The sequence below is a fragment of the Pantherophis guttatus genome, chromosome 10 (assembly GCF_059756535.1).
Source record: "Pantherophis guttatus breed Tessera chromosome 10, ASM5975653v1, whole genome shotgun sequence".
NCBI classification, from domain to species: domain Eukaryota; kingdom Metazoa; phylum Chordata; class Lepidosauria; order Squamata; family Colubridae; genus Pantherophis; species Pantherophis guttatus.
The window spans coordinates 24,218,840-24,238,715 of NC_142072.1; the positions used below are offsets into that span (position 1 = coordinate 24,218,840).

The 19,876-nt window shown below is 45.5% G+C and overlaps 1 protein-coding gene across 1 annotated transcript in view; it reads right to left on the minus strand.

The window, feature by feature from the left end:
• Positions 1–3,042, minus strand: part of RIMS3 (regulating synaptic membrane exocytosis 3) — a 98,336-nt gene extending 95,294 nt beyond the window's left edge. Inside the window, exon 1 of the mRNA XM_034413360.3 lies at positions 2,946–3,042. Coding sequence (XP_034269251.1) covers positions 2,946–3,008 — 63 coding nt within the window. The 5' untranslated portion in view covers positions 3,009–3,042. The remainder of the gene's footprint in view (positions 1–2,945) is intronic.
• Positions 3,043–19,876: the final 16,834 nt, after the last annotated feature.

Consider the following 19,876-nt stretch of genomic DNA (forward strand, 5'->3'; position numbering starts at 1 on the left):
GGAAATGGGGATTTTGCAATAGCCTTCCCCCAGGAGTGGGGAGGAAATGGGGATTTTGCAATATCCTTCCCCTGGAGTGGGGAGGGAATGGGGATTTTGCAGTATCCTTCCCCCAGGAGTGGGGAGGGAATGGGGATTTTGCAATATCTTTCCCCCAGGAGTGGGGTGGGAATGGAGATTTTGCAGTATCCTTCCCCTGCCACGCCCATCAAGCCACACCCATAGAACCAGTAGTAAAAAAAAAATGGATTTCACCACTGTTGGAGACATGTAAGTCACCCAGAATCACTGTGTGTGAGTTGGACAGTTCTATAATAGAGGATTCAAATCCAGATATGATTTGAGAAAGGATTTTTCTCCAGTGCTGATTCGAATCCTGCAAAGAGGTTTCCCAGTTCTCCAGATGTGATGCCACAGAGGTAGTCCTCCGCTTACAGCCATTTCTGTAGTGACTGTTCAAAGTGAAAACAGTGCCGAAAAAAGTGACTTCTTGTGACCGTTTTTCACAATTACAAGTGTTGCAGCATCACTATGGCCACCAGATCAAAATTTGGGTGCTGGGCAACTGACTCATATTTATGACAGTGTCCCTGAGTCATCTTTTGCGACCTGCTGACAAGCAAAGTCAATGGGGGAGCCAGATTCACCTAACAACTGTGTTACTAATTTGATAACTGCAATGTTAATTCACTTAACAACCGGGGCAAGAAAGATCATAAAATAAGGGGGAAAAACCAATTAACAACCATTAATTGTTCAGCAATGGAAATTTTGGGCTCAATTATGGTTGTAAATCAAGGATCACCTGTGTTCCCAGAGCTGGGAATTCATAACTGTTTCCCAGCTCATCTGGAGGGTGCCAGGTAGGAGAGCACTACTGAATCCATGATTCAGCCAGTTTGGTCTTATGATTAAACCACCATGCTGCAAACCAGAAAACCGAGAGTTCCAATCCTGCCTTAGACATGAAAGCTGACTGGGAGACTTTGGGCCAATTACTAGGAGACAGTGAATTCTAGTCCCGCCTTACAGTGAAAGCTGGTTGGGTGATTTTGGACCAGTCCCCCCCCTCTCTCTCTCTCAGCCCAACCCACCTCACAGGGTTGTTGTGGAAAAAATAAGAGGAGGAAGGAAGATTAGATATGTTTGCCAACTTGAGTTATTTATTTAAAAAATAATAAAGATGGGATTAAAATAAATAAACAGCCTTCTCCTTTAGTCTTTAATAGAAGCTACAATAAATAGCAGGTTGAACCCTTTCAACTACTTTATTGTTTTATTTATTTAAATTATGCTGATCTCTTCTTTAAAAGAGTATATCTCCCTAGGCTCAGAACTTGATCAGAATCTGAACAAGCATTTTGTAATGACAGCAGGAAAATGCTCTGTTTTTTATTGTATGTTTGTTTTGGTTTTTTTCAGACTGAGTACCCAGACATAAGTCAAATAAAATAAACAGTTACACAGTAGTGATACATGTAAAACTAGATTACACTGAATTTACAGAATCTGGGGCATTAAAAAAAAAACTTTTCAACTACTTTTAAGACCAATTAGCATTCAACGGTGCTTAAGAGTCATGCTCCCAGCAAAAATAATGAGCTACATAAATGTAACTATCACAATTCTTAACAGTCAAGACAAGAAAATTAAATGGAAGGTATTGCTGGAGTTTTGGACAAGAAACAGGTGGAATCCAGGCCTTTATTTAAGACTGACCAATGAACTTAAAACCTCACCACTGAATTTAGCCATCCTCCCTCACCTAGCTCTGTGAAATCACTGCCTTTTACGCTGAACATTAAGTTGTTTATTGTTAAAACAGGAAAATGCAATTCCATATTTAATGTTGTAAATAATAAGTACAATGATTGATTATTCTTATCTTGGAAAATAAAGGGGATTTAGAGCTCCAGAATAGCTAATTAGGATTGGACTGTATTTAAGTTGTGTCCAATTCAATACTTGCAACAGTCACCAGGGACCCCCCACCCTCAAAATGCTAGCTTTTTCAGGCACAGAAAAAATAGGGTGCATAGACAACATTCACACAACAGCTTTAACTTGGTTATTGAATGAAGCCACCTTGTGCATTACATTGATCCATAAACTATCCAAGCAAGCGGGGTTCACTCAACAGTCACCCGAAATCCAACCCAGGTAAATGTTAGCCCAACTTAGTAAATGAAGGCAATAAAAAGATTTGTAAGGAGCTCGGTAAATCTTGCATAAACCCATCGACCTTATTTCATTTTAGCAAATTCCAAGCAAATTCAAGGCGAGCCGTTCACTTATGGAAGAGCCCGCTTCAGGCAGAACCAGCCATTCAGGCTAATAGAATAAACGACGGTCCCGCTAACTACGTGTGAGGCTGCAATTGCACTCGTTTCTTTCTGCTGCGAAAGTGGTAAAAGCCCAGTCAAAAAAAAAAAAAAAAAAAGAGCGAGCGGGGTGCGATTGTCCAAAGCGCACACCCAGTTTTAATTCAGCCAAGGGTTGAATTAAATCGGGTCCTAAACGATTGCAATTTTTTTTTGTTTAGGGTGGGCGCGAGGGAGAGGGCCCTAAATGGACCAGATGTGCAGCATTTGCACAACCCGCTGAACTAAAGTATGATTGGCGGCTCCCCGATTAGTTCAGCGCCCAGCGCGAATGCAATCCGAGAGACACGGATCGCACGAGCCAGCGGGGGAAACGGGAGAACGGAGCACAACGGAGGATAAACTCCGCCAGCCTTAACCGGGCTTTGGCTGCGGACGATGGGCTCGGGGGTCCCGAGAAGGCGCCGGGCTGGAGAAGGGCTCTAGCTCTTTCAGGGGTGGGGATCAGGAAAGGTTTCCAAGAGCTCCTTCTTCCCGGTGCCCGGCCAAGCTGGTGCCCCGAGACGGCCGGGCTGCGGACCGAGCGGCTGCCTTCCTCGAGAACGGCCGGAGCCGCTGACTCACCTCCCGCCGCTGGGCTCCCGCCGGCGGCAGCGGCGCCGAGCTGCTCCCCGCGGCCTCCTGCATCCGCCCACCCGGCGCCCTGGCCAGCCGCGGAGAAAGATGCTGCCAGGCGCTCGGCTGGCAGCTTTAAGCGCGCGGGGTGGGGACCGGCCCTGGCCTCTCCCGCAGGCGGCCCAGCCTCCGCAGCCGGGGCGGCGGCCAGAGAAGTCGGGCTGGAGAAGGGCTGGGCTTCGCCGGGCGGGGGGCCGCGGCGGAGGCGGCTGCAGCTCTGGTACCCGCGCGCACCTGGGCTGCCTTCCCGCGGCTGGGCTGGGCTGGAGCTGGGCTGGCGGAGCGGCCCCGGGGAAAGGCTCTGCGCCGCGCCTCGGACCAGATGCGAAGCCGAGGTTTGACACCTCGCGCTGCGTTTTTAGGATGCTGGGTGAAATGCAGCGGACGGGCTGGGAAGTGGGGGGGGGGACCCCCGATTCAGCCTGGCACGCCAACCCAGCGCCCCTTTTCTTTGCTTCTTGGCGTAGGGAAGGTAGGGTTCTGCCTGGGGTCAGAGATGCAAGCGGTTAGCTGCAGGGGGCAGAATAGAATAGAATAGAATAGAATAGAATAGAATAGAATAGAATAGAATAGAATAGAATGGAATAGAATGGGATAGGGATAGAATAGAATAGAATAGAATAGAATAGAATAGAATAGAATAGAATAGAATAGAATAGAATAGAATAGAATAGAATGGAATAGAATGGGATAGGGATAGGGATAGGGATAGAATGGGATAGGGATAGAATAGAATAGAATAGAATAGAATAGAATAGAATAGAATAGAATAGAATAGAATGGGATAGAATAGAACGGGATAGGGATAGTGATAGAATAGAATGGGATAGGGATAGAATAGAATAGAATAGAATAGAATAGAATAGAATAGAATAGAATAGAATAGAATAGAATAGAACGGGATAGGGATAGGGATAGAATGGGACAGGGACAGGGACGGGGACAGGGACTAGAATAGAATAGAATAGAATAGAATAGAATAGAATAGAATAGAATAGAATAGAATAGAATAGAGTAGGGTAGGGTAGGGTAGGGTAGGGTAGGGTAGGGTAGGGTAGGGTAGGGTAGGGTGGAATAGGGTGGAATAGGGTAGGGTAGGGTAGGGTAGGGTAGGGTGGAATAGAATAGAATAGAATAGAATAGAATAGAATAGAATAGAATAGAATAGAATAGAATAGAAATGGAATTAGAATAGAAATAGGAATAGAATAGGAATAGAATAGGAATAGGAATAGGAATAGGAAGGAATTTGTCTTGGTGCATATGCTCTCAGTGTACATAAAAGAAAAGATCGCCCTATCAGAGGAAAATACTCCTTGGGCTGCCTGATATGGTTGTCTGAACCCAGCTTGAAAGTCAGAAAGGAAGCCTCGCTCATCCCACTGACCATGAAGAAGTTAGTTTGGGCTCAGGGTGGCGTGCAAATTTTGCCCCTCTACTTGTGCCTTGTTCAACCGCCCACCAGCTTAAAAAGACCATGACTTAGCAGGATTTGGGAATCCAGAGATGTTTATCAAGCCATTGCCCTGCTGATTCACAGTATTTTTTGCTGAAGGTGCCGGAAGGTGCCAATCTTCCACTTGAAACCCTCTGTGTTTCAATTTTTATTTTCCTTAGCAGAAAAAAAAAAACCTAAATCCATTAAGAAGAAAAACATGGAAAACCTTTTGACTGAGGTGTTAAGCATCCTCTGTCTGAAGCATTTCCACCCCGCTTCTGTTAGATAATGTCCATTTTTCAGAGATGACCAGGACAATTCCCTGAAATCTTCTTGACAAAAGTTTTTGAGAATTGGTTTGTTATTGTCTCCGAGAGAGACTAGTGACTAGCTCAAGGTCACCCAGCTGGCTTTGGTGGGACTAGACTAGAACTCACAGTCTCCCAGTTTCTAGCCTGATGCCTTAGCAACTTGAAGATGTGTGGACTTCAACTCCCAGAATTCCCCAGCCAGCCATCGTCAAGGTGCCAAGGTTGTGAAACACTCTCTTAACCACTACACCAAACTGGCTCTTATCTGAAGCATTTAGGATGCTCCGAATTGCACAACAAAAACAAAGCACCTTAGGGATGCCTTTCTGTTTAGATGTGGTATTACAGAAGCGATGTGCTTTCAAAAATGAAATCTTCTTTCTTCCTCCTCCTCCTCCTCCTCCTCCTCCTCCTCCTCCTCCTCCTCCTCCTCCTCCTCCTTCTTCTTCTTCTTCTTCTTCTTCTTTCTTCTTCTCCTCCTCCTTCTATTATTATTATTATTATTATTATTATTATTATTATTATTATTATTATTATTATTATTATTATATTATTGATCATCACATAGTCAGCCAGATGTTCAGACTGAGTTTGGCATTTTTGTCTACCTATCGAGTCCTTACCAAGGCCCTGGGATAGGCAAATCTGGATGTTTGACGGTGTTACAGATATCGTCGCAGGATAGAAGCAGTTCCAAGTAAAGCCGCCTTCTGCAATTGACTGATGGCAAATTTGTCAATGCCAATGGTATTCAAGTGGTGCTCCAGTTGTCTTGGGACTGCACCCAAGGCTGCTGCTGCTGTTGTTGTTGTTGTTGTTGTTGTTGTTGTTGTTGTTGTTATTATTATTATTATTATTATTATTATTATTATTACCTTTATTCATTAAATATGAAACTCAGTCAACTGAACATTCAAAAATGCATCACAAATACCATTGGCTGGTGCTAATGGTTGATATGGGTTGCTGCCAACGTCCTAGGTATCAACCAAGTACCTTCTTAAGATGTACGATGTTCCAAGTAGCGCAGTTTTTTGCAGTTCCATTGGTGTAATTGCAGGAAGCTGCAATTTGCTGATGTATCTTATAAAATTCTTGGACATAGTACCAAGTGCCCGGATGACAATGGGTATCACTGTGACATGTTTCATCCATAATCGCGTCGTTTCAATGGCTATTATTATTATTATTATTATTATTATTATTATTATTATTATTTAAACAAGTTTCCAAGTCGGTGTGATGGCTCAGTGGTTATGATACATAACCACTTCGAGACTCAAGCATCATGCAACAGGTTGAGCACCTGTCTTTGCCTAGCTCCTGCCCATCTAGCAGCTTGAAAGCATGCAAATGTGAATAGATAAATAGGTACCACTTCAGTGGAGAGGAAACTGCTGGCCAATGACCATGACTTTGGACAGTGCAGGCTCAATGGCCTTAAAACAGAGATGAGCACCACCCACAGCAACGACCAGTGGAGTAAAATCACAGGGACTCCTTTCCTTCCTTCCAAGTCAGCCCCCCAAATCTGGAAAACGAAATCCCCATCCACTTTAATAAAATGCCTCTCCCTACTTTCATCAAGTTAGTTGCCTCCTAGTTATTTACTTATATCCAAGTTAGAGGCTGTCTAATTCCAGAGGACTCTGGGCAGGTCGCATTAAAAGAAAAACACTGCAAGGAGGATGACAATGTAAGCACCTAGAAAGTAAACTCTGTGTAGCAGCCTCTGGCATCAGGGAGGTCATCCACACTCTGCCTCAAGGGCTGAGAGGACAGCCGGTATGTTCTGAGCATTATCAGGGTGGGAGCCAGCCACGTCTCTTGGGGGATGCTGTTTCCACAGGGCAGCTGCTGCAACAGGGAAAGCATACAGTACTTCCTTGGTCCTAAAAAATAACATTATTTTACCAATGGGCCTTTATTCATCTCTACCCATTTTAAATGTAGCTCCTGGTCACCCACGTTCCTCAATCTTGTTTTAGAGATTAGGGCCTCTGAAACAGAACTGGACAGTTGTGGGCAGCACCACTCTCCACAAAATTCCCAAAACTGGAATATAAATGGCCTGTTTACTTGATATCAATGGCACTATGTTTGGGCATGAGTCTACTCAGCAAGCCATTGAAAAGTATATTCCTTAACCCAGAAGAAAAAAAAAATGATATACACCCTCGTTGTTTTGGGAATCTGTCCTTCCATTCTTCTTTGAGCTCTGATCCACTTAGGACCTATTTATCAATCAGTTTTTTTCCCCTCTATCCTTGAAAACAAATTTCCCCATGCCAGATGTTTTTCTACCCTTCTGGATGGGTTTGGACAGGATGTCATTAAGTCTTCAGTTGCGAGTCTGTATCCTTTGCCAGAATTGTGCAGAAAAGGTTTTTTTTTTTCCCTTTCTAATCAGATTTGTGTGTTTCATTTTACAAAGCATTAATCGGCCGTCATATTTGGTGAAAAATAATAGTGGTTCACTTTTAAAAGCTGATCTGTCAAATAATTCATTTTGAAAAACACGGAATAGTGGTGCAGTGTTTTGAGTGCTGGATTAAGACAGGGATACCACTAACACTGAGCAGAGGTGTTAATGGCATTAAGAAGGATAGCAACACAAAAGGTTGCAATTACCACTTTCCAAAATGCTACCTAAGAGCTTTTAATGCCATTTAAATTCTCCTCTTCCTTGCTTGAGGGATTCTTACTTTTAAAACGCATTTGAAGCAAGCAGGACTGGGGTTCAAATTTCCACTTGCGCATTGAGCTCACAGGGTGATTTGTAAGAGCTGCCTCTCAGCTCCTCCTAATTTGCAAGGTGGGTGTGAATGCAACACACCAGAGAACTCTGTGCATGCTCAGAAAATAGAACCAAAACGAAGACCCCACTGCATTCTGCTTCCTTTTAGGGTGCTCTTCAGCCAGGGTTGACTGGCAGCACTGATACCTGGAAAAACCTGAGCTTTGTCTGGTCCTGGATACTAAGTAAGTGCTGCTTTGGTGCTAATCCAGGTACTGGAGGCTAAAACATACGAAGAATGATTGCAAAAATTGGGTATGTCTAGTTTAATGAAAAGGATTAGAAATTTATTTATTTTATTTATCGAATTTCTATACCGCCCTACTCCCGAAGGACTCAGGGCGGTGTACAGCCATGAAATAAAACACATAAATATACAAAATTTAAAATCGAATAAAAATGAATTACATAAATTTGGCTGAATTAATACCCATAATTTAAAATACCCATAATTTTAAAATACATTAAAAATTTAAAATTTACATTTAAAAGGGAGAAGATTTAGGCGAGGCCCGCTTGATGAAATAAAAGTGTCTTCAACTCGCGGCGGAAGGTACGCAGATCCGGGATCCTCCGTATCTCTGGGGGGAGCTCATTCCAGATCGTCGGTGCCCCCACAGAGAAGGCTCTCCCCCTAGGGGCCGACAGCCGACATTGTTTGGCCGACGGCACCTGGAGGAGCCCCTCTCTGTGGGAGCGTACTGGTCGGTGGGAGGCTGTTGGTGGTAGTAGGCGGTCCCGTAGATAACCAGGTCCTAAGCCATGGAGTGCTTTAAAGGTGGTAACCAGAACCTTGAAGCGCACCCGGAAGACCACCGGGAACCAGTGCAGCTCGCGCAGGAGAGGTGTTACATGGGAGCTGCATGTTGCTCCCATAACCACCCGCGCGGCCGCACTCTGCGCCAGTTGGAGCCTCCGGGTGCACCTCAAGGGGAGCCCCATGTAGAGAGCATTACAATAGTCCAGACGAGAGGTGACGAGGGCATGAGTGACTGTGCGTAACGAGTCCCGATCCAGAAAGGGACGCAACTGGCGAATCAGGCGAACCTGATGAAAAATCCTCCCGGTCACGGCCGTCAAGTGCTCTTCTAAAGACAGCCGTGAATCCAGGAGGACGCCCAAGTTACGAGCCCTTTCCGTGGGGGCCAATGATTCGCTCCCAATAGCCAGCGATGGCGCCAGCTGACTATATCGGGACGTCGGAAACCACAGCCACTCGGTCTTGGATGGGTTGAGCCTGAGCCCGTTTCTCCCCATCCAGATCCGTACGGCCTCCAGGCACTGGGACATCACTTCAAGGGCATCGTTGGGGTGATCCGGGGTGGAGATGTACCACTGAGTGTCGTCAGCGTACAGATGGTACTTCACCCCGAAACCACGGATGATCTCGCCCAGCGGCTTTACATAAATGTTGAACAGGAGGGGCGAGAGAACCGATCCCTGTGGCACCCCACATATAAGGGGCCTCGGGGTCGATCTCTGCCCCCCTGTCAACACAGACTGCAACCGGTCAGAGAGAAAGGAGGAGAACCACCGTAAAACGGTGCCTCCCACCCCCAACCCTTCCAGCCGGTGCAGCATGATACCATGGTCGATGGTATCAAAAGCCGCTGAGAGATCTAACAGGACCAGGACAGAGGAACAACCCCTGTCCCGAGCCCTCCAGAGATCATCAACCAACGCGACCAATGCCGTTTCCGTGCTGTACCCAGGTCTGAAGCCCGACTGGAATGGATCTAGATACGACGCTTCATCCAGGTACTGGGGTAGCTGTCGCGCAACCACACCCTCAACAACCTTCGCAACGAAGCAAAGGTTGGAGACTGGACGATAGTTAGCCAATACTGCCGGGTCCAGGGAAGGCTTCTTGAGGAGAGGCCTTACCACCGCCTCTTTCAGGGCGGCGGGGAAGACACCCTCACCCAACGAAGCATTTATAATCCCCTGGAGCCAGCCTCGCGTCACCTCCCGGGAAGCCAGCACTAACCAGGAGGGACACGGGTCCAACAAACATGTGGTCGCGTTCAATCTACCCAGAATCCTGTCCACGTCATCTGGGGTCACAGGATCAAACTCATCCCAGATAACAGTCTCAAGACCTGTCTCCATCACCCTCTCTGGATCTATCGCGTCAGAGTCCAGACCTGCCCGAATCTGAGTGATTTTGTCATACAGATACTGAACAAAATCCTCGGCTCTTCCCTCCAAGGGGTCCTCCCGCGCTTCCTGGTGGAGCAAGGAGCGGGTCACCCTAAACAGGGCGGCCGGGCGATTATCTGATGACGCAATAAGAGCAGCAAAATGAGAACACTTTGCTGCTTTTATCGCCACTAGGTAATTCCTAATATGAGATCTTACCAGTGTTCGGTCAGATTCAGAAAGACTAGCCCTCCAACAGCTCTCTAGGCGTCTTTTCCGGCGCTTCATCTCCCTCAGCTCCTCGATGAACCAAGGAGCCAGGCGAGATTGGCGCCGGGTCAGAGGCCGCAAAGGCACGACTCGATCCAGGGCTCCAGCAGCCGCCCTATCCCAGGCGGCCACTAGGTCCCCAGATGAGGCGTGAGCCAGAACCTCCGGGATTGGCCCAAGTTCCATCTGGAACCTATCAGGTTCCATCAGGCGCCTGGGGCGGTACCATCTTACCGGTTCCGCCTCCCTGCAGCGGGGTGCCGCGGTTCGAAGGTCAAGGCGAAGGAGCGAGTGATCTGACCATGACAAGGGCTCAATGACTATATCCCCTATCTTGAGATCACTCAACCACTGTCCAGAGACAAAAACCAAGTCCAGTGTGTTTCCCCCAGTGTGCGTAGGGCCATGAATTAGTTGGGTCAGGTCCATGGCCGTCATGGAAGCCATGAACTCCCGAGCCACCTCAGACGCCTCACCCACGGATGGCAGGTTGAAATCCCCCATGACCATAAGTCTGGGAGTATCAACCGCCACCGCGGCAATAACGTTGAGTAGCTCGGGCAGGGCTGCCACCACGTGGCAGGGAGCCAGGTACGTGATCAGCAAGCCCATCTGAACCCCATGGCCCCACTTCACAAGGAGGGACTCACAACCGGCTGTCTGAGGTACAGTGGTCTCCCTCGGCCTAAGGCCTTCTCTAATAATAACCGCTACTCCCCCGCCCCTCCCCTGCGACCTTGGCTGATGGAATGCGTGGAAACCTGGTGGGCACATTTCTACCAGAGGGACCCCTCCCTCTGGGCCCAACCAGGTCTCCGTAATACCCGCCAGGTCCGCTACCCCCTCATAAACAAGATCACAAATGAGGGGGGGCTTTATTTACTACAGACCTGGCGTTGCACAACATCAAGCGAAGGCCCGGGCCCTGGAGGTCTGAGCTACCTGGAGAACGGGTGGAGCCTTGGGGGCCGGAGCACTCTACCGCTTGAAGACAGCGGGTGCGTGCTCCCTTAACATGATATGGCCCCCTGCTCCCGCCATATCTACCTCTCCCACACACAGTACCGATGGTAGAAACGCAGTCTGGACCAGCTCGACCCCCTCCGGATCCCCCACCACCCTCGCCGAACGTCCTGGCCAAGCCCGATTCTCCCCCTAGTGGGTTATCCCCCAAACCCACAACCCTAATTCCAATCCCACCCCCCTCCCCCCTCCCAGTACCCCTTAAAAGTTTAAACAAGGACAATTTTAAAAAACCCCGCAGCCCCCTCTTTGCGGCATGCCACCTCTCGGGACTCCAGAGCCCGTCATCGAGGTAGGCCCTCGATAGAATGGAGGGCCAAGCCTGCGAGAGGGGGGAGTCTCGCAGACCAAGAAGCTCCGCTGCTGAGTACATTAATCATAATGGGTGACACGACCATATCCTGAGGGTGTATATAAAGGACTGAGGAGAAGACAAAAAGATGGGAGAAATCTCAGAGACATATTTGCAGGACCAAGTCCCCTGTCCCCTCACAACAGAGGACATAGTCCAAAGCCAGGACGACCACAGTTCCAAGGGGGAAATAGATCCAACCACCCTCTCATGGTGGTTAGGTCAGCTGGACAGCCCCATCTTGTGGTGGGGTGGCAGCAATGAACCGATGCATATAGACAGCGTCCGGGGGTCAGGTCCAAAAATCGCCCTCTCACGGCGTTTTGTCCAGTGGTAAAGACTGATGGTAAAGTCCCCTCGCTGGTAAAGTGCATATATGTAGAAAGCTGGTAAAGTGCATATATGTAGAAAGCTGGTAAAGTGCATATATGTAGAAAGCTGGTAAAGTGCATATATGTAGAAAGCTGGTAAAGTGCATATATGTAAAAAAGCGTCCCGGTTTAGCACCCAGGGGCTCTGACACCTGGCCACCCTCTCACGGTGGTCAGGCAATGTCTAGCCCCCTCAGCCGACGGGATGCAGCCATGTACCCCCAGTCTCCCATTCAGGTGGAAAATAGCCCTCTCCAGAGTCGGGGGGGTTCAGAATAGTAATAGAGCATAGCACCAATGAGTCCCACAGGCTGACAGTTGGTCCAGGTGGGCCCAGTTCTAAAGAGGGAACGCTGGGGGAGAGAGAAATGGGAAATGACATAACAGTGTTCCAATATCTAAGAGAATGCAACAAACAAAAGGGGGTTGACCTACTCTGTTTCCCCGAAAATAAGACACCCCCGGATAATAAACCCAATCGGGCTTTTGAGCGCATGCGCTAAGATAAGCCTCCCCCCAAAAATAAGCCCTCACTGAAAATATTTAAATGCAGAGCTGGAAATCAGGTAAGATGGCAAGAGGAGCCCCATCTTGTTCCACGCGCCCCAAAATAATAAGACCTCCCTGAAAATAAGGCCAAGCGCTTATTTTGGGCTTCAAAAATATATAAGACAGGGTCTTATTTTGGGGGAAACACGGTATTCTCCAAAGCACCGGAAGCCGGAAAAACAAGCAATGGATGATAAGTAATCAAGGAGAGACCCAAGCTAGAAATCAGAAGAAATTTCCTGACAGAACAATTAATCAATGGAACAACTTGCCTCCAGAAGCTGTAAATGCTCCAACAGTGGAAGTTTGAACAGCCATTTGTCTGAAATGGTATAAGATCTCCTGCTTGAGCAGGGGGTTGGACTAGAAGACCTCCAAGGTCCCTTCCAACTCAGATGGCATCTGTAGCCTTCTGCTAGCCAACTGTTCTTCTTGACTGCAGAGCAGAATTTTCTCTGTTTAGGGAGTAAAGATTCCTGCTGCTGGTCCCTGATGTAGCGATTCCTCAGATTTGAGCATCACCATCACCCTTTTCTTTTCAGCAACAGCCTCAATGTTTGCTCTCTGCCTCCACCTAGAGGCACAAAGAGAGTTGGCAGCCTTTACAGTCTATTTGAGAGAGGGGATCATGAAAATAAAATACAAGTAGTTTCTCATTTAGCAACTGCCTGGTTTAGTGACCATTTGCATTTACAGTGGTACTCATCATTAATTGGTTCTCAGAGGTGTGACAAGTTCTAGCTTGTGCGTTGAGTACCAAGCAAACCATGAGTACTGGGCATCCCTCCCCACTCCAGGGGAAGGATATTGCAAAATCTCCATTCCCACCCCACTCCTGGGGGAAGGATACTGCAAAATCCCCATTCCCTCCCCACTCCTGGGGGAAGGATACTGCAAAATCCCCCATTCCCTTCCCACTCTGGGGCCAGCTAGAGGTGGCATTTGCCGGTTCTCTGAACTGCTCAAAATTTCTGCTACCGGTTCTCCAGAACCTATCAGAACCTGCTGGATTTCATCCCTGGTAGGGGGACAAAATTTTTGTGTAAAAATGTGTTGAGTACCAAATTTGATGAGTTTTAAAGCAGTTGAGCACTAAGGTACCAATGGTACGAGGTGATGAAAAAGTAACTTTGTGACCCAGTCTTCACATTTATGATCTTTGCAGTCTGTAAAGCAAAGGAAAGCCGATCCTAATCACAGACATGGTTTCACTTAATAACTGTTTCACTTAACAACTGAGTTGTTAGTATAGTCTCTACATGAGGATCACCTGTATAAATCTCCAGTTCTGGGTGAGACTGACTATGTAGGATGGGGCTAAACCAGTGGTGGGATTCTGCTGGTTCTAGGGGGTTTGGCCGAACCCTTTGTTAAATTGCTGGCTCGCCCCGCCCCTTGCCCCACCCCTCCGCACCACTATTTATTGCCAATAAATAGTGGTGGGCAAGGGGCGGGCGAGCCAGCAATTTAACAAAGGGTTCAGTGTTTTTTTGTAATTTTATTGGCCCGCAGAGCTTCAGCATAGGCTAATTAGCCCTTGCTTAGATCGGCTCCCGACTCTCAGCTGATTTGCTCTCAGCTGTTTTGCTCATGGCTCTGCTCCTTGCTTGCAAAGAGTGCTGATTTTTTTCCCCCTAGCTATACTGAAAAACGAAACAGAAAGTAAAGCAGGCTGTTGGCTTTGCACGTTGGAAAATTAGGCAGGCAGATTTCTTTTCTTTTTCCTCACCAAAAAAGGTAGGTGCAAACAATGGGAAATTTAGGGCAAAAGAGGAGAGTTCAAGATTTTAAAACACAAAAGAAAAAAAGCTCTATTTAACTAGGGAATTGTAATAATTGACATACTATTAATTGTATATTGTGTTGAAAGCAGAAATGGTTAAGTTGTGGTTTGGAGGAATATATGGGGAAAATTATTTGGTTTATTATTATTGGTAAGTATAATTAATTGATTTGTAAGAAATTGGATTGCATGGAAATAATTGGAATATTCATGTTCATATTGATTAATATACAAAAAAGGTAGTTATCTAACTAATTGATTTATATTAAAATGTTGAATTTATATTAAACAACTAATATTACATAATTAACCAATGTGAGGATGGATATAAAAATAGATGACAATGGGAAGCGGTATAATATAGAATAGAAGGGAAAAATTGAATTTGATTACGATTAGAGATGAAGATGAAGGGTAATATTGGTTTTTTACGAAAATAGATGAGGAATAAATATGGCAAAAAGGAAATATAGTAATTGTAAATTTAATTGAAGTGACTAAACACTGTTTAAATTTGTGAACCGGCCAAATACTCTGTTCAAAGAAAATACATTGTATGTCTGTATGTGTGTTTCTAATTATTGTTATTTATTCATATTTGTTCTCTTTTATTCTTTAAAGTTTAACAATTCATTCTTTATCTTAATATCTTTATATTTGTTTGGGGTTGGCTTTCTTCCCTTTCATCTTTTTTATTGTACAGCAATCTTTCTACCACCTCTCTCTTTTCTTTCCTTCTTACTTTCTCTTCCCCCCTCTTCTTCTCCTTCCTACTTCCTCTTCCTTTCTCCTTCTCTTCTCTTCCTCCCTCTCTTACCCTCCCTCCTACTCTAATTTCCCTTCCCTTCCTTCATCCCTCTCTATTGCTGTATCCTTTTATGCATATGGACTACTCAGAGGGCTGAAAAAATTATTTCTGACTGGTCCTCGCACTTTTGACCAGTCCTCGAACTTACGACTGTCCTCATATTTTACATTTTTGCCCTATCTTGTCACCATGTTGAAGAGAAGCAGTTGTGAAATGAGTGACATGGTTGTTAAGAATGCTGCACGGGCATAAATGTGAGGATGGTCATAAGTGTGAGGACCAGTCAAAAGTGCGAGGACCTGTCAGAAATCACTTTTTTCAGCCCTCTGGGTAGTCCTTTTGTGCATATGGACTACTCAGAGGGCTGAAAAAGTTATTTTTGACTGGTCCTCGCACTTTTGACCAGTACTCGAACTTACAACTGTCCTCATATTTTACGTGAGGATGGTCATACGTGCGAGGACCGGTCAAAAGTACGAGGACCAGTACGAAATGACTTTTTTCAGCCCTCTGTAGTCCCTATGCAGATAGCCACGCCCACCGGTCACATGACCAGCTAGCCATGCCCACCCAGTCACATGACCACCAAGCCACACCCACTTGGTCACATGACCACCAAGCCACACCCCCAACTAAGCCACGCCCACAGAACCGGTTGTTAAAAAAAATGAATCCCACCATTGGGCTAAACACCCGATGTCAGTTTAACTTGGCTTACAGGATGTTCAGATTTGAAATAGGCCTTGTGCATAAACCCCAACTTGCAAACAAGATGGGATCACATTAGGATAGGAAGCTTTCACACATACACCCCACCGAAATGTGCAGCCATAGTGGACAACCAATTAAATATGAGCCAACAGTGTGTGGCGGCAGCCAAAAAAGCCAACGCAATCCTAAATTGCATTAACAGAGGGATACAATCAAGATCAAGTGAGGTCCTAATATCACTCTATAAAGCCCTAGTAAGATCACATCTAGAGTACTGCATCCAGTTTTGGTCACCACACTATAAGCAAGATGTTGAGACTCTAGAAAAAGTGCAGAGGAGAGCAACAAAGATGATAAGGAGACTGGAGGCTAAAACATACAATGCACGGTTGCAGGAACTGGGCATGGCTAGTCTAGTGAAGAGAAGGACCAGGGGGGACATGAGAGAAGTGTTCCAGTATTTGAGAGGAACAAGGAGAGATTCAACCTGGAAATAAGGAGAAATTTTCTGACAGAGCAATCAACCCATGGAACAGAAGTTGCCTTCAACAGTTGTGGGAGCCTCATCACTGGAGGCTTTCAAGAAAAGACTGGACTGCCATCTCTCAGAAATTTATTTATTAATTAATTTATTAATTTTATTTCTATACCGCCCTTCTCCCGAAGGACTCAGGGCGGTGTACAAGCACAAAGCACAAAAGCACAAAGACAAACAAAATTTAAAATTATTAAATGATAGGCTCAATTTTAAAACCCCCAAATTTAAAATCCCATATTTTAAAACCAATTAAAATCTTTACATTGATAGCCCAGCCTGGCGGAACAACAAGGTTTTGAGGGCACAGCGAAATACACGGAGATCAGAGATTTTACGACTTTCCGGGGGCAGTTCATTCCAAAGGGCAGGGGCTCCCACAGAGAAGGCCCTCCCCCTGGGTGTCGCCAGGCGACATAATTTGGCCGATGGCACCCTGAGGAGACCCTCTCTGTGGGAGCGAACTGGCCGATGGGAGGCTACTGGTGGCAGAAGACGGTCTCGAAGGTATCCAGGTCCAATGCCATGGAGCACTTTAAAAGAAATGGTGTAGGGTTTCCTGCTTTTTTGGGGGGGGGGGGTTGGACTAGATTACGTACAAGGTCCCTTCCAACTCTGTTAATCTGTTAATCTGTTAAAACTAATATATTAGGCAGACAAGCATTTTCTCACAGTCCAGATTGAAATGATGAGATCTGTGATCACCAGTTTGGACAACCTGAGCAGATGAGATAAATTCATGCGGGTCAATAGCTGCCAAGCAGAATTATTTGCCCTTCCTGCTTGTGAGGATGAGCATTTGTTGTGTGAGGCACGGGGGCGGGGGGGGGGAGAGCAAGGGATGTCGAAAATAATAGGATCATTATTTTTAGTATTATAGTTTGAGTCATATGAGGATATTATGACATAGTTGTGTTTATACTGCACCCCACAATCTCCTGGTTGGCCAACATAAGAAATAAAACATTGGACTCAGATGGTCTCTAGTCTGACGCAGCAGGGCTCCAAAATGAAATCACCAGCTCCCAACCAATAAGGTAATCCTTGACTTATGACTGATCACTTAGGAACCGTTGAAAGTTATGATGAACATCCCAAAGGTATTTACTGCTTCTGAAGCCAAAGGTGCTTTTTAAGAAGCAACTGGATTTCCTGGTTTTGCTTTGAAGATGTTTCACTTCTCCTCCAAGAAGCATACAAAACATTTGCTAGACCAATTCTCAAATACAGCTCATCTGTCTGGAACCTGCACTGCATATCGGACATAAATACAATTGAGAGAGTCCAGAGATATTTTACGAGAAGTGTCCTCCATTCCTCTACCCACAATAAAATACCTTTTGCCACCAGACTTGAAATTTTGGGCTTAGACAACTTAGAACTACGCCGACTTCGGTCTGACCTAAGCATAGCTCATAAAATTATCTGCCACAATGTCCTACCTGTCAATGAACAATTCAGCTTCAACCACAACAATACACAAGCAAATAATAGATACAAACTCAAGGTAAACCGCTCCAAACTCAATTGCAGAAAATATGACTTCAGTAACAGAATGGTCAATGCCTGGAATGCACTACCTGACTCTGTGGTTTCTTCCCCAAACCCCCAAACCCCCAAAACCTTAGACTGTCTACTGTTGGCCTCACCCCATTCCTAAGAGGTCTGTAAGGGGCGTGCGTAAGTGCACCAGCATGCCTTCCATCCCTGTCCTAACATTCCTTTTTTACTCTTACTCTTTTCATGTGTTCAAATTATACTTTCACCTGTTATCTTATATATGCTTGACAAATAATAAAATAAAATAAATAAGCTTCTTAAGCTCTGACTGGATAGTGGTGAATGGAAGGATTGATACTCCTTGCAGACAGCTGGTTATTTGCATCCTTTTAGAGAGTCTTTGAGGCCACCTGGAGGTTTATCTGTGTCCTCAGGGTCACCTGAGTGGTGCAAATGGGTGTGGAGCTTTCTTGGAACTGTTGAAAGGACTGTGTTGTAGACTGAAGATAGATGATGTCGTATCCCTCCCCATTTATTTATTTATTTATTTATTTATTTATTTATTTATTTATTTATTTATTTATTTATTTATTGGTTCGATTTATATGCCGCCCTTCTCCGGAGACTCAGGGCGGCTTACAATGCGTTAAGCAATAGCCTTCATACTTTTTGTATATACCTGCTTAGTAGGGCTTTCGGCCCCCCCTAAGCGGTGTTCTTTTTTTATACAAAGTCAGCTTATTGTCCCCACAATCCGGGTCCTCATTTTACCTACCTCGGAAGGATGGAAGGCTGAGTCAACCTTGAGCCTGGTGAGATTCGAACTTGCAGTAATTGCAGGCAGCTGGTGTTACTTAACAGTGCTTTAGTCTGCTGCGCCACCAAGGCTCTTGTGAGAGGGTTTGAAAAAGCACCTTTGGGACAACCATGACCTGGGTGACTGAGAATCTCCACAGACATTTACTGATTCTGAAGTTCTAATGGCCACTGCAGTCATGTGGTGACATGTCAGTTGCTTGGCAACAAGCCCACATTCCCAGCAATGTACAGTGTCTCAGCATCACATGACTGAATTTTACAACATTTTTTCCCCGAAAACAAGCATTCACTTCTGGTTTTCAGCTAAATTGGCCCATGGCGAGTTAACCTTGAGGTAAGATGGGCGGCCAATCAATTTTACAAATAAAGAAATAAATGGCGAACCATTGGTGTGCTTAATGACTGCAGCGTTCAGTTAACAACTGCTTCCAAAAAGATCATTGTTGTTGTTGTTAGTTGCGAAGTTGTGTCCGACCCATCGCGACCCCATGGTTAACTTTCCTCCAGGCCTTCCTGTCCTCTGCCATCCCCCGGAGACCATTTAAGCTCACGCCGACTGCTTCAGTGACTCCATCCAGCCACCTCGTTCTGTCGTCCTTTTCTTCTTTTGCCCTCCATCGTTCCCAGCATTAGGCTCTTCTCCAGTGAGTCCTTCCTTCTCATCTGAAATATGAAAATTCTCATATGAAAAAGATCATAAAATCTGTCAAGCCCATGTGGGTGACCTGTTTTACGACTGTTATAACTTATGACCTTCATCAGCAGGTTCCATTACGGTCATAATTTGAGAACGACCTATACTTGAACTTTGCAAAACATTCCCCAGGAAGCCACTTTTGCATTTGGGTTATATAATCCGGTTATACCTTTTCTCTTTCCTAATACTGAAAAAAATTGAGTTCTCCTTGTTCCCAACCATCTAGCATTCTATTCACCCTGCACCATAATTACACATTTTAAAGAATTTTAACAAGTGGCACCTTGTCTTTTGTAAAGTTCATAATGTATTCCTTTGGTGCTATGTCAATCGAACAACCAGACTTTGCATTTTAAATGTGACCTATACTTAGATTTCATTGTACAGTTCGCCTCTCATCAGGCCTAATGTTACAACTCCAGAGTTAGAGAAATATAGCATAAAATACACACCTGCCATTCCAAGCACATGGACAAACACCAGATGCAAGCAACTCCTGATACTTTTCTTGAAGAATTACACCAGCAAGCAATTACAGCTCCAAGAACAAAACATCAGCCTATACAAAAACCTTTACTGTCAATTCAGAGACCATTTGCCTTAAAATAGAAGAGGCCAAAGAACATCTTGAACAGAAATGCATTAGTAAGTGTGAAGATATTGAAAACCAATTCCATCTTCCGTTGCAGAATCTCTTCAAGGCAGAGATGAGCAAAAGCTGATGGAAGGGACTGACCCAGGACCAGGGGTGAAATCCAGCAGGTTCTGACAGGTTCT